The sequence below is a fragment of the Aphelocoma coerulescens genome, chromosome 6 (assembly GCF_041296385.1).
Source record: "Aphelocoma coerulescens isolate FSJ_1873_10779 chromosome 6, UR_Acoe_1.0, whole genome shotgun sequence".
Lineage (NCBI taxonomy): Eukaryota > Metazoa > Chordata > Aves > Passeriformes > Corvidae > Aphelocoma > Aphelocoma coerulescens.
In genome coordinates, this window is record NC_091020.1 from 15,670,460 (window position 1) to 15,684,786 (window position 14,327).

At 37.8% G+C, this 14,327-nt stretch overlaps 1 protein-coding gene across 2 annotated transcripts in view; it reads right to left on the minus strand.

The window, feature by feature from the left end:
• Positions 1 to 14,327, minus strand: part of ADK (adenosine kinase) — a 272,458-nt gene that overhangs the window by 224,550 nt on the left and 33,581 nt on the right. For both annotated transcript variants that reach the window (XM_069019342.1, XM_069019343.1), the window contains exon 3: positions 13,477 to 13,530. In XM_069019342.1, the coding sequence (XP_068875443.1) occupies positions 13,477 to 13,530 (54 nt within the window). The remainder of the gene's footprint in view (positions 1 to 13,476; positions 13,531 to 14,327) is intronic.

Sequence of the window (14,327 nt, forward strand, 5' to 3'; positions counted from 1 at the left end):
CAACTAGAATTAAATCTCTTCTTAACCCTCAATGCAAGAGAAATGGGTCCATTAATTCATAATCCTTTTAGATAATGTCCTAGACATACTTAGTCTAATACTTTGCATGTCTTTTCAACTTCTACCACCTGAAACATCTATACATAGATCACCTGTTTCGAGTAAGTACAACCTTCAGCCCAACAGACACTCCAAGTATAAGATCAATACCTGTGTCGATACCACTTATCACTGTCATAAAAAACTTTCATATGAAGCTCCAAAATATGAAGCTCCAAAGCTGGTCAACTTCCTCTAAACTCCTGCGCTTCAGCTTCCAGCAGCGATTCTCTTGCATCTTCTCTTGCACCCCTCATGGCCCCAAGCATCTCGATTTAGACCCAACAGTACTACACCATGTCCCTAAGCCTCTGAATTTTCTCCCAGACTTCTCTCAGAAACAGCCTGTCAACACTTCAAGCCAGCTCCTCACAGTCTAATTCCATCCTGCCTTATCCCAACCCTGTTCTTGATCAGAGCTCCAGGAAGAGAACTGTCTTCTCTCAGAGAATTCAAGGTACATAGCATTACTTCCTATGACTACACACTTACTGTTACCTCAAAAGTTTAAGGTGAGATTGCCTATGTCTGTGGTAGATAGGGCTAACATCTACAACAGCAAGTAAAATAAACACAGTAAGAGATGATGTGTTGAGACAGAAAGGAGAAAAATTAACATTAATCATATGAAATAATTGCACCAGAAGAAGAAGACTGACATCTATGCCTGTTAAAACAGAGTCTTTGGAACAGGTTGTCTGATAACAAAAAGAAATTTTAAAAAAGGAAAAAAAAAAGCTAGCTACTCTCATATCCAGGATGAATGTAGCATAAACAAACTAAGGTCTTTCAGGTGCAGATGGAGCAAGCAAACAGCTTCTGATTTCAGCAAGTAATAAGCATATCCAAGAAGTAGACTCTTAATATACCTGCTGAAGGTAAAACTGCTTCTAATAAAGAAGCCTGGTTTCTTAACAATGCATATTCTGTATTTGCTATACCAGCAGCCTTACTTCTCTGTCACCTTCTTGAAGTCCCTTCACAGTACCTTCTCACCCTCATTCTTCTCCCCACCTCCTCCAACCCAGCTGCTTGGTCGGTGAAAAGGAAGGACCCACTGATTTCTGGTTCCCTGCATTATGGTTGACTGGGTAGTGCCCATAGGCTGTTCCAGTCCAGCAGGCACGATCCTGCTGGGGAAAAATGGTCTGTGTTTCACCCCCCTTTCCCTACATACAACTCTCTTCTTTATCAAGCCACTAACTTGCTTGAGACCTTTGGTAACTTCTTATCCTACACATTTTCTCTTCCCTGTCAAATATGGTTCTGATATTGCCCACTGAGCTTAAGAGTTATTAGAAGACAGACACAGAATACCTCAATTGGTAAAAGAGCCAGGCAATAAATAGACAAGATGGTGTCTTTGCAAATCTCATAATTTCTTCTGAAGTCAGGACTGACAACAGCAATAGGCTCCAGGGACTTTCCTCCCCTTCCTCTCCTCTCCCAGGCCTCTTAAAAAAATTTACTCCAATTGCTCCAGACAGATCAAAATATGTGAATGAAAATGGAAGGGAAAGAGAGAGCAAGCACAAAAAAATAATTTTTAAGCTAGCTTAAAAGAAAATTGGAGTATGTTTTCAATTGTTCATAGGACATTCAAAGATGAATTTCAAAAATTTCTAAAGCCATTTTAGCACTCAAATCTCTAGCTTATCATACTGCAATCTTTAAAAGAAGGCACACCTTTTCAAGTAGTTATTTACTTCTTGAAATGCAAATTTGTAAGAAGAATTCATTTTCTCCTCCCGCAAAAAAACATGAAGGGCTTTCAAAAGCTGATTTACCTTCTCATTTATACAAGGTAATGCAGTATATTTGCATAAAACAGTCAAAACTTTTTTTTTGTAATGTAATAGGTAGCTAACTATGTAACCCCTGCCGTTTTAAAAGACAGTCCCCTCGTTAGGAAACCGTTCAAAGTGACAATTTCAGTAACTCAGCATCTCTTTCTGGATAATTAGATGTATTATGAATATGCAGATTTCATACAGCTGATTGGCTCAAATGTATCCCATTCCTCAAGAACATCACATTCCCTACAAACAACTGTATTAGCAAAGGCAGGCTGTCATCCAAACTTGTATTAAACATTCATCTGTAAAGCTCAAATACAGATCACACCAGATAGAATTACCTTTGTCCAGCCTTCATGAAGGTACAGGTGGATGACTATTTTACTACTGGTACTGTGACCTGTATACATAGGACCTTCTCACAGCAGATCTTTACAAAACCTTTCTGGAGGACAGGGGTGGAGGTTTCATGCCATCCACAATATCACAGAAGGTAAGTTAAATAACATAACAATAGCACCATCCAGTGGCAATCTCTTCCCTTTAAGATATTCATCACTCGTAACACTTAGAGTGAACCCACTGAAGCAACTGTAAAACAGGTAAGTAGGGTGCTTCCACTTCTAATCATAGTTTTTTGAGCAGCCAGCACCCCGAAAATATAGGAGTCTTGGTAGGAAATGTGGTACTAGCAAGGAGTTTGAGAAGAGCAACCGCACACACCAGTAACTGGGGGGGGGGGAATACTGAACCAAGTACCAAAAATAAGACTGTGCAACTTGTAAATATTGCAACATCTGTAATTCAAGTTTATTCTGATACTGAAACCTTCTAATATATTCACGCAAAGCTGAAAATACTTTCACCTGAACTAGGCTGCTTCTTACTGATTTATAGGCAGAAAACTATCCAGTGTCTTCTCAGTATATACTTTAAAATTAAAGACCCAAACAGAAAGACAACCCTGGCCCTTCCCACCAAAAAATACATTCTAGCAATAGTACCCTGTATATTTTACACCTGCTTGTTCCTCCCTCTAGTTTTTTAATTCATATTCATTTAAGTTTTTTGCTTAATTTCTATTTGCTCATTTGATGTCCTATTTCCTCAGAAAAACAAGTAATTCATATTTTCAGGTACCAGAGTGGTGACCTTCACTCATAGCAAGCACCTGTGGCACAGCCAAAGAAATCCCATAAGACATAAAAGGGCAAAAAGGCTGTTGTACAGTAATTGCCAACTGCAATAACCAGAACAACAGAAACAGAGGAAGAAAGTACTGGTTTCTGAAAGACATATGCAGGGTGTTTTTCTCAGAGTAGACAGTAAATAAACAAAGTTTAATAGTTCAGTGTCCAACCCTTGACACAGGCACATCCTTCCAGCTTAGGAAGGATTCCCACAAAATATATCAACCCCTAACACATGTATTTGGACAACTACAAAGGCATGATTTCCTCTTCATTGTGAAGTGGTGTATTCAGACACTGCAAAGTTTTAACAAAGCTGCTGTTTGTTTCTAAACATTCTCATAGCTGATGCTGGAATTCTAACCCAAAATTATTTTCTTAGAATTCAAGAAATCTGTGCAGGACTGTGTCAACAGATGGGAATGGCAGGCTTATTCACTGATGCATACAGACTGATATATCTCTGTTGCTGAGTGCTAGAAATATTAGCTCAAGAGATTGCCTACTTTAGAAAAGTTCTTTAAGTTAGTTCAGAAGTTTTCACCAATTTTTTAAGATAACTTGTTACTACAGCTTAAAAGCACGGTGTTAACTACTGGAGTTGCATAGCCTGTTCAATTCAATATTCAATTTCAACTTAAAGCACCCAACATATTTTTGCACTAATACTGAATTTCCCAAAATATTTTTTCCCATATAGTGGAAGACTGTGATTCTGCTTTCCTATATTTGATAGTCCAATTTTGGACCTGCACACATCCCGCTGACCTAAATCTAGGACAAGCAAGATAGAAGAACATGTACGTATTCAGGTCTTTTTACACATATATTAGAAATAAGTAATTGAAATTAATTAATACTATTATCCACTGTCTTTAGCTCTCCTGTAAATCCCATCAAAACCAGAACCAGTGACATCAGTTAAAGAGACAAGGCCAGGCCAGGACTGACATACTGGGTGCAGGGTGGTTCAGATGCTTAAGTGGCACAGGGAGCTTATGTCCATCACCTCCCACACACTCCTGCACTCGCCTGTGTAAAGTCTGTGTGTTTCAGCTGCTCAGCAGAGGCACTGGCATCTGCAGCTGCAACTGCACCAGCTGACTCATGTGACCAGAAGGTACCACTGAATCCCTTGCAGCAGCTGCACTCCATCTGCTATCACTGGTTTGGGGACAGAAGTTGCAGTGTGTGTCAGTTGCTGTTTCCACTTCTTGTAAACAAGGTCATCTGATCATACAGTCACAGCAGCACCAGGGCAGGAGACCCCTTTCAGAATAAGCAGATGGCTCCATCGTTCAGGCACACAGCTTCTGAATGTGCAGCAAGTTTCCCATGCAGTTTAGAGCCAGCTACAATCCCTGTTTGCTTTGGCCACAAATCCATAAAATTACAATCTTATCTGGTACAAAACTTCAAGAACTAATCAATTCAGATGTCTGAGAAATGATTACATGATACAATGATTACTGAGCTATATAAGTATGTAGATCAGAAGATATTTCCTGGCAAGTCTTCAATGTTATTCATGAGCAGTAGGAAAGCAAAATGAACTTCTCTCCCTGCAAATGAAAAACTGCACATCCATACTGGACACATAGACTGCTAAGCAGGGGCTTCCAGATCTCCTGATTAAATCAGATGGTCAACTTTAGGTGACCTCTTCCATCACACTACTAAAATGGTTTAAGTCTCAGTATTTTCCTCACCCTACAGGCTACTCTGTCTGCTCTATGTTTTTGCCTGTAGGGGTGTATGGGTGCATAGATGCACAGAACCTTACCCTAGCAAAAATACATGTACATGCTCTCTTTGCACACAGCCTTGTCCTGCACTGTCCTGGCTTCCCCATTTAGAACCACTGCCCTTTTTCCCCATCACAATTCCTTTGCATTCTGTAATCCAACCAACTCCCTCTTCACTGTTACAGGCAATAGTTCTCTGTTCCACCTGCAAGCAAACTTTTCAGTGGGAATGAAGCAGCACACCATTACAAATTATATAGTAAGATTGCACTGCCTCCACATGACATCTTACTATTTCCAAAGACCCTTAGAGGAGGCTAGATAAATATCTGCCAGGAATGATAGAGATGCATCTCTGGCTGGATTGGGGTATTGAAACTAAATGATCTCTTGAGGTCTCTTTCTACAGTTCTATGAAAGGAAAGGCAATTAATGGGCAACTACTAAATTATTTTCACACAAGCCATTTAATCTGCTCTGATAGATGACCACCTTTAAAACAGCAGAATTCACTGTTCTGAGCACTAATTGGTACTCTTGGGGCTAAGCTTAACTCAGAAAAGACTGAACTGGCAAGAGACTTATCTATTCTTTCAGTTGCTAACAAACGGTACAGCTTATTTTATATTTTATTTGTGGTGCTTACATCTCTAAATGAGGATACTTTTAGAGCCAAATTAAGTGAAGAGAGTGATACTGCATTCACTGCTTTGGAAATGGAATATCTGATGTGATTCTGCCATTTTTATAACAGGGTAACAAGTAGGCATCAGTGCAAATTCTCTGACAAGTCAATTCTAATGAGTTTCACTAAAAAAACACTTTAAATGAGAGAACTGAAGTCCCAGCACAGGAAAAATATATACCATGTTATTCATTGCACACAAACGTCAGAACAACAGGACTAAGCTACAATAAAGCTCATTACCTGAGTATTTAGGAAAAATGCTGGCATTATATCCTGACTATGTCTCTCATGGAATTATGAAAAAACAATACACAATAAATATACATACTTTATTAATTTAAACAGAGCAGGCAAACACAAGTGCCAACAAGAAATACATTCTATTCTTAGAATCATAAGAGTTCACAAAAGCCTGAGGCTATTCAAGAATCAAATGAAATGTGTCTGCATTTTAAAATTCAGTTATAGTGTATCCTCTGTTACAGTAATTTTTTTTTTCATTAGAAACAAAGTAAGAGAATGGAATAAAAATCCCATGTTAAATTCTCACTCTTTATTTTGGAACATGCAGCTCTTGCAGTGTAACTTGCAGCTTGAAGTTAAATAATTACTCTGACAGCTCAAAACCATCCCACAGCAATCTTTAATACATTCTCTTTCTAAGAGATACTAAGACAATGGATCTTCTAGGCTATTAAAATGTCCAATCACTGATTTCTAAATTTTAGAAAAATTGCAAGTTTAGTGCTACATAGCATAACACAAAAATTAATACTCACGAGACAGACTTTGTCCAATTCTAAACTGTGTACTTCTGTGCAATAAAGACGCAGAAACCTTAGCTTCCTTAGCTAAAAAGCAGCAATCCCAGGAGATTTTGCATGCTCTGCAGCACAAGACTGCATCTTATTCTCAGTATGCACCCTATTCTCAATTGGAAAAAAAACACTATAGTTAGAGAAATATGCAGCAGTATGGAAAAAAAAAATCATTCTGCATATTCAAAACTCAGTCTTCAAATACATTGGAGGTTGCACACAGTCCTGTCACTACTGCATTAACACCACACTTCGTCAACACCAGGAGTCGGTGAAGTTGAAACATTAGCACCATTTTTTAATGTGTTGTAAATATAAGAAGTGGTGAGGGAAGTCCCCTTCTTCTGGACAATAATTTCTTACTGACTGCCCAAACTGCATTTACTGGAAACGGACCCCAGGAGGACAGGAGGGTGCAGCCATCCTGTGCTGTCTGTGAAGCCTTTGCTACGAACGCTGGGGGAGTGGCAAGCTGAAGTGCTGTACAGGAGTTCAGATCACTTGAACCTCCCGAGTCCAAGAGTTCAGTTCAGGGCTGTGGGTCCTCTGCTCACTCTGTGCAGGAGGGTGAGCTCAGAACAGGCAACAAAAGGAAAAAAGTTATTTCCTTGCTTTAAAGCATGTATGTGAAGTACACACCGAGTAACAGTAATCCCTGTCAGGAATACTATCAGGAAGAAAAACAGAGTAATCCCCCTGATTAGCTCTCTACACAGAAGAGCCAAAGAAGTGATCCATGTCAGTCCACCTATTCCTGCAGAAATTGTCAAAGTGTAAGAAATCATTATGAGAGATCAATTTAACCTAATAACCTGTACTACGAGAGCTCCTGTAAGCGATGAAATTTGAGCTGGAATTACCATTTGGAATATTACAAAACATCTTCCCCTTAAAGGATCTTTTGATCTCTCTTCTGTACCACTTACAATATGGCTGTGGTAATCAAAGCAGATGACACAAGAAAACTTCTGTTGAAAGTCAGAGAGGAAAAATTTATATACAAGCTTAAGAGCAAGACTACAGAAGAACAATGAATATGACACTAAAAACTTTTAAGCAAATACAGTTTTGATCCTTTAGCAGCTGTTTTTAGACTTCATATGCCACATAAAATATTTTGGATTCTCCATTGGCTTTAATATCCATTCTTCTCTTTCCCCTCCAGCACTCCTTCCCACTACCATGGAAGTGTTGTATCACACAACAGCCTCAGATATGCATCTCAGGCTACAAACCCAAGCTCCCCAGAGGAACATAAGCCTTGTTCTTAACTGCCAATCTCCTGTTCCCAGAAGTTTTCTTCTCTTTTACATCAAATAAGCACTGTGCCATACCAGAATGAATTGATACTGATTTCCAGGAGCTGTTTAACAGTAGACACTATTCTAATAGAGCCTTTAAAGCTACATAACAAAGTTGGGCTTTAATAGACTATACACACAAAGGAACATGAACAGAGACAGGAGACTCAATTGAAACACTGTACTGATACATAAGCACAGTTTTAAAATACTGATGCAACCTGCTAACCACCCTGTACAAGTATTGTGCAGTTTACTTATTTAACGTCTCCAGCAGCAGGATGCAAAATAAAATTATACACTACAAGTAACACTTGAAATTTTTGATTTTAAATTTAAGCAGATGTAAAGACTGCTCCATGAAAGAAGGTAAAAGTATTTCTGCTATAACTTAGAACCTTAACTTCTAGAAATTTTATGGAGGATTGCCTGTTACCAAGAATTTCATTAGCTGATTTCTATACTGCTAATTTGGATTGGTGCTGTAATTCAAAATTATTGCTTGAAGGGTGGGCATGCAGAAAAATGAAGGAAAAAATACAGAGGGAGGAATCTTTAATAGAAATTCTGTAGCTAACCATAAATCATTCTTTCTGCCCATCTGACTCAAGCTTTTATGTGCACACATATATATATCACACAGAAGTGATAAAACAATTCTAGAGAAAGCAAACTGCAATTTAAAGTAGTTTCTACAGAGGGAGCCAACACCTCAAGGAACTGGATTAAGAAAACATTCCAGATCAGCACAGAGTTCTTCCCAACCATCAAGCCCATTCACTACATTTACAAGTTTTTCAGATATCCCCAGCAAATCACCCAGATTCTTAGTCTACAGAATTCCCAAGCATTTAATGCAAGTTTAATTAAAGAAGTGCTTAATTACATGTCATGGAACAAGCAGTGTCAATACACAATAGAATTTTACTTGCTTTGGGAGAAGGTGGCAATTTAAGAGACTGGTCATTCTAAGTTACTATCTATCCATTAAAATTGAAGTTTAAGAGTTTTCCTTTGCAGCAATTCTAAAAATATTTGATTTTGTAAAAAGGAATATCAATTCCATAGTAGAGATTTTTACTGAAGTTTTCAGACAAGACTCTATACCAAGAAACAGGTCAATATGATACCTGATCTAAAAATAAAGAGAAGGAAATCTAAAATAAAGTTGTGCAAAGATGACAGCTGGCAAGTTTCTTCATGAATCTGGGCACCTTGTTATACCTGCCATAACAGTTTTCCACATAAATTCATTGCCAAATCATATTTCATAATATATTAATCCACTCAAATGTAATTAAAAGTGAGGTATATTATATCAAGTAACTCAACAGCTGTGACAGGTTCATGTATCACCTCATCCATACAAATCACCTATACTGTCAGCATATGTTGAAAAGGCCAACAAAAGATTTAAAGCTTGGTATTTCTGATATTTTACTCTCTCTTCCCCCTGCTTCCACAAACAATTTGCTACCCTCTTTTTCAGGTTTTGGAGGGAAGAAGATGGATAAAAACCAAGGGTATTTTAGAGAGACTTAACACCAACAGGACAAATCCTAAATCCAACACATAGGGAAGGATTTCTGCTAGTGTTACCGAAGATAAACTGCCCCCTCTAGTGGCACAGAACCCTCGGCTGTTTCCAAAAGCATTAGGTGGCCAGTAGCATCCCTTTGGTGACCCCAGAATTCACGTCTGTCTCCCTGCAAGCTGAACTATCAATGACACACGGTTGCACAGTAACTGTGCTTGGGGTCGAGTCTCTCAGCTTTTGTACTGAAGTACTGTGATACACAGTGACTAACATGGGGTAACCCCCTCACCCCCAAATACAAGGAAAAGCCTCTACAACTTTCCTGTGATGTGCTTCTAATCCCTTTGACATCCTCTAGCTCTCTAACATACATAGACTACTTCTAAATCCCTACTGTAGATTCTTCTCTTTCCAAAGCATCACAGGCCCTGTGTAATCCCAAAACATCCCTACTATGACTCCAAGATTGACCCTTCCACTTAAAATATCTATTTATATTGCCTAAGCAAAACCAGAAAATACACACACACCACCTCCTGCCAGATGTTACAGGTGAATCTAAACTCTGTCAGTCACCAAAATAGCTGTCCTCAAATTTAAGTCCCCCTCTCCCTTGTGAAAAATAGCGAGTATGCAGGTAAGAACGAAATAGCTAAATGAATCCCTCTCAGCTAACTTGCAGCTGAGCAACACATCTACTCTCCCTTCTGACCAACACATCAAAAACTGACTGAAGAGAAAGCAAGCTCGTATTTATCTTCTTCCTCTCTTCATGGCCCCGATCTCTGTAAAAAGAAAGCTTATGAAATCAGAAATACAATGCAGATGCCACGTTTCTTACTCTCTCCTTCAACTAATTTTCAGAAGTGTCCCATCACAGCCAGAACTGCTGAAAAAAAGAAGTTTATAAAACTGTACAGTGAGCAAGCAGTCAGCCAAAGCTGCACTAAAACAAGTGTTCTGAAGCATTGCTTACAGACTCAGTGGTACTAATGAACTCCAAATAATATTTTTAAAACTCACAATGACCATATTTTAGTCCTCTATTCATACAAGCTAGTCAAGCTACCAGAATTTTGCTAACAGCTCCTAGTTTAGTAAAACTAAATATTTTAGTTTTAAAATTTTAGTAAAATATTCGTAAGAAACTCCCAACTCCTCTGTCAACACTTAGTCTACACAGTGAAGATGGACTCTGTATTAAAGCATTCCTACTTCAATATCAAGGCAACTTAAATCACACCCCACCACTTGCTGCAGCTACCTTAAATGTATTCTCCTAAAAAAATTTTGATGTGGAACCATAGTAAAAAAAAAAAAAAAAAATCAGCCTAGGCAACAGCATACACAAATCTATACTTGGCTAATATGACCTTCAGTTAAAGCCATTCAGTCCAATTCTGAGAATTAAAAATAGAAACAACTCTTGTAAAAGGGCCATACAAAGGGTCGGGAGAAATATTTCCATTTTTCTCAGAGTTTATATTTTTTTTATTGTTCTCAGAAAGAGAAGAAATATATGCAACATTAAGGCCTCACCAACCTTACTGTGTCTGAGTTTCCCTAGCAGTCCTGCAGGACTTGAAGGAGTTGAAGGGGATTGGTTGGGTATGGAAAGGTGGGAAACATCTGCAGGACATCCCTTGACCCACAAATGCACGGTTCCCTTGCAAAACACCCACACAAGCTGAAGACACTCCTGCTCCCCCCATCTTTGTTATTCCCGCTGCAGAATAGCAGACTCACCACTGAAAACAAGTATGTTGCTCATCTGATTCCCTACAACAGGGGCATGGCTTGGCTTGATCACCACTTCAGATAGCTCTAACTAATCTGCTAGTTCTACATGGAAACAGGTTGAGCTGTGGGACAGTACCCTCTACCCTTCATGAAGTACATTCAGAAGCCAGTTAGGGCCGGGAAGGGCGTAGATATTTCCAGCTGAGTTCTGAAAAGAATGCATATATGCACAAACTTAACAGCTTTAGTGCTTATAAACTCCTGTTAGATAAAAGAAGTGTACACAAGATGAAAAGACAAATTTAGAAGGCTGCTACAGTTAAAGTGAATGGAAAGCAGGAAAAAAAAAATTGTGATCTTTCATACCTTAGCTCTTAAAATAGAAGTTAAGCATGATGCCATGCCTGTAAACCAATGCCAGTCTTAGAGCTGTACTTATCTCTCTAGATAACTAAGACTCAAGGACTAAAGCATCAAGCCAAGTCAGGGTAACAGACTCAGTTACCTTTGGAGATAAGGCATTCATTAGTGAACAAAATTTATATTTTTATGAACAACAACTACACAGAAGTGATCTCTGAGAAACTGAAGGACAGCTGACAGTCAGATAAATCACCTTGATATTACTAGATGAAGAATACCCAAAAAAGTCTTCTTTACTACTAGGGAAGACAATATAAAAGCTGCTGACATTTTAAAGACTGAAAGATTAATTACTTTAAGTGGGAGGATTTTGGCACTGAATAGTAATATGTGGAGACTAACTTTGTATTTGACTCAAAAACATTAGGACAATATCAAGACAAAACCTTAATTATAAGGGCACTGTACCTAAGAATAAGTTTATAACCAGACCAGCAACAATTACCCTAGTGGTAAGTTGTCTTGCTCATTTCCTAGAGCTGGCATTTCTTTTAAATATGAAAGTCGAGTTAAACATCAGAGAAGTTTAATTAAGTATCTAACAACTCATCTGTGAGTTAAATTAGAAAATTTAGCTTGAAGGACTGAAAAGTGCTCCAAAGTTCAACAATGTGCAATCTGTTGTGTTCACGTGGTCCAAGAAGAGTACATAACATTAGAAAAGTTCCAAAGGTCTCTCCTGATAACAACGTGACACTGACCTACAGGACTTTTTCCCTGGTCAAGTATCCAGTGACATTCAAGATGACAAGATCAATGGCAAAAGCATGTTCAACCTCTATCATCACACCCAACAACATATAAATCATCTCAGGAGCTAATGCAGTGTGTACAACAAAACACCAAAGAAGGGTTTCTGTTACAGCTGATTCATGTAAATCTTGAGTTTTATTGAATTTTCTGTACTGAACAAAATTTAATAAAGAACTAGTTTAATAAAATTAGTTCAACCCTCCATTCAGGAAGTGACTATGCTGTAAACATATCAATAACAAACACGCAATTAACTAATATACAATATACCTAAAATAAAAAGCTGAAAGAGGATTTAACTACTTCAAATGAAATATCTCACATCAAATGGCTTAATAAGTATCTATTGAGCAAATAAAGCTTGTGTACTCAGTACAACTTGTACTGTCCAAAATACAGACCTGTATGTGATTTAATTTGTGTTTCACCTCTCAGCATGCTAATACTTTTAACACTTCTAGCTTACAGCATCCAAAATGGGTTAATCATAGTTACGTTGTCCATAAGTGTTCTGTCATTAGAGAGTGTGGTCTACATAAAACCCATCTCATCTACTCATCAAAGGCAACTGCTGTTGCGTGTCTTTTGCCTGGAGCTCAAGCAGTTTTAATGTCACAGGTACATTACCATGATGTACTAACTTAGGTTAAATGTCTTTTTCCATTCTCTGAAAGAATATGGGACATTTGGTTAGTAATTCAATCATTAAGGCTTTTAGAAAAAAATCTTTTCCAGAGGAATTAAATCCTTGTTACCAGAATACATTTTTACTGCTTGAAATCTGTGACCTTACTGAGAAACACCCAAACTTTTAACGTGGGAAAACCTGACAGCTGCAGGTATTAATTCATCTGAAACAGGTACATTATCTTACATGAGGATAAACTGTATAAGTCTTTTGGATTTATCATTAAATAATGCAAAGTAACGCTAATGTAATAATGGAAACAGACAGACAATTATGCGCAAGAGCCTGAAGTTTAAAATAGTAAGGACAAAAAACGGTGTTTGCCTTCTATCTAAGCATGCAGATGAACACAAATGGGACCAAATTCCCCACTATTTCTACCCTGAAAGTAAGAAATGTGAAAGTAATCCTACAAATCTGTATCTAATTTAGAAATTAACATGGGCATTTAGGATGACTATTTAAATAGGGTATTTAAATTGCATTAGTACTAAGAGCAGTTAATAAAAGAATTTTTAAACAAAATTAATGAAAGAAGATTTCTAAATCTCTTTTTTCAACAATTAGTTTTCAAACAAACTTTGCAATTTACAGCAGACAATATTAAAGATTGCTTCAGGTATTTAACAATAAGCTATGTATATACATTTAAAAGTATATAGGTAACATGCATGTATATCATCATAAAAAAAGCTTACAGTTCTTTGTGCTTCTCCTCTGCCAAAATTTGGTCATTTGGCTTCAGCCCATACCTTGGAAATAAAAAGAAAAAACACAAAGCAGTTACTCACATGAGAATATAGCCATAAAATGTAGTTTTACAGCTTCAAATTATTAAACTGTGCATTTGTTGATTCAGATACCTCAGGTATTGCAAAGACACCCACAAAGCTTTCTAAAAGATTATTACATGTTTATCAAAGTAAATTTAACATCACACAAAATTTTGCTTTATATCATGGCTTCAGACTTTACTGGATACTTTGGCTGACTATCTACCAGAAATCACTGCACTTCATACCACGAACTATACATCGATCTTACCATTTGAATCTGACAAAACATGAAAGGGAGGATTACAGACAATAGAAACACTAAATGTGGCTCTAGTGTTTCTCCCTGTACCAAATAAAACTATTAAAATAAACACCAAAATAATTCTGAAGAAGAAAATATACTTTAACAACAGGCTACTTAGGAAAACTTCTGCAGTCCATACAAGAAACTTCTGATAGAAGTAACTACTTGAGAGAAAGCAACTTTCTTCGCTAGCTTATCTGATAGTTAATTTAACAGAATAGGTTGCCAACACTGCCTGATCAGAGGGGAAAAAAGAGTGCAGTCTCTGCCAGGACAGCCTACTGCTAGCCATGCTGCAGCCTGCACTGTCACTCACTTTGGAAAACCTTTACAGAATGACCTCACTTTTGTTCTGCCTCAGAGCAAAATCTTCTGACATCTCAAAATATTCCATAATCACTATAGTATTCTCTGGGGTTTGGGTTTTTTCTCTTGGATTTGGTGGGTTGTTTGGTTGATAAGACAGTCA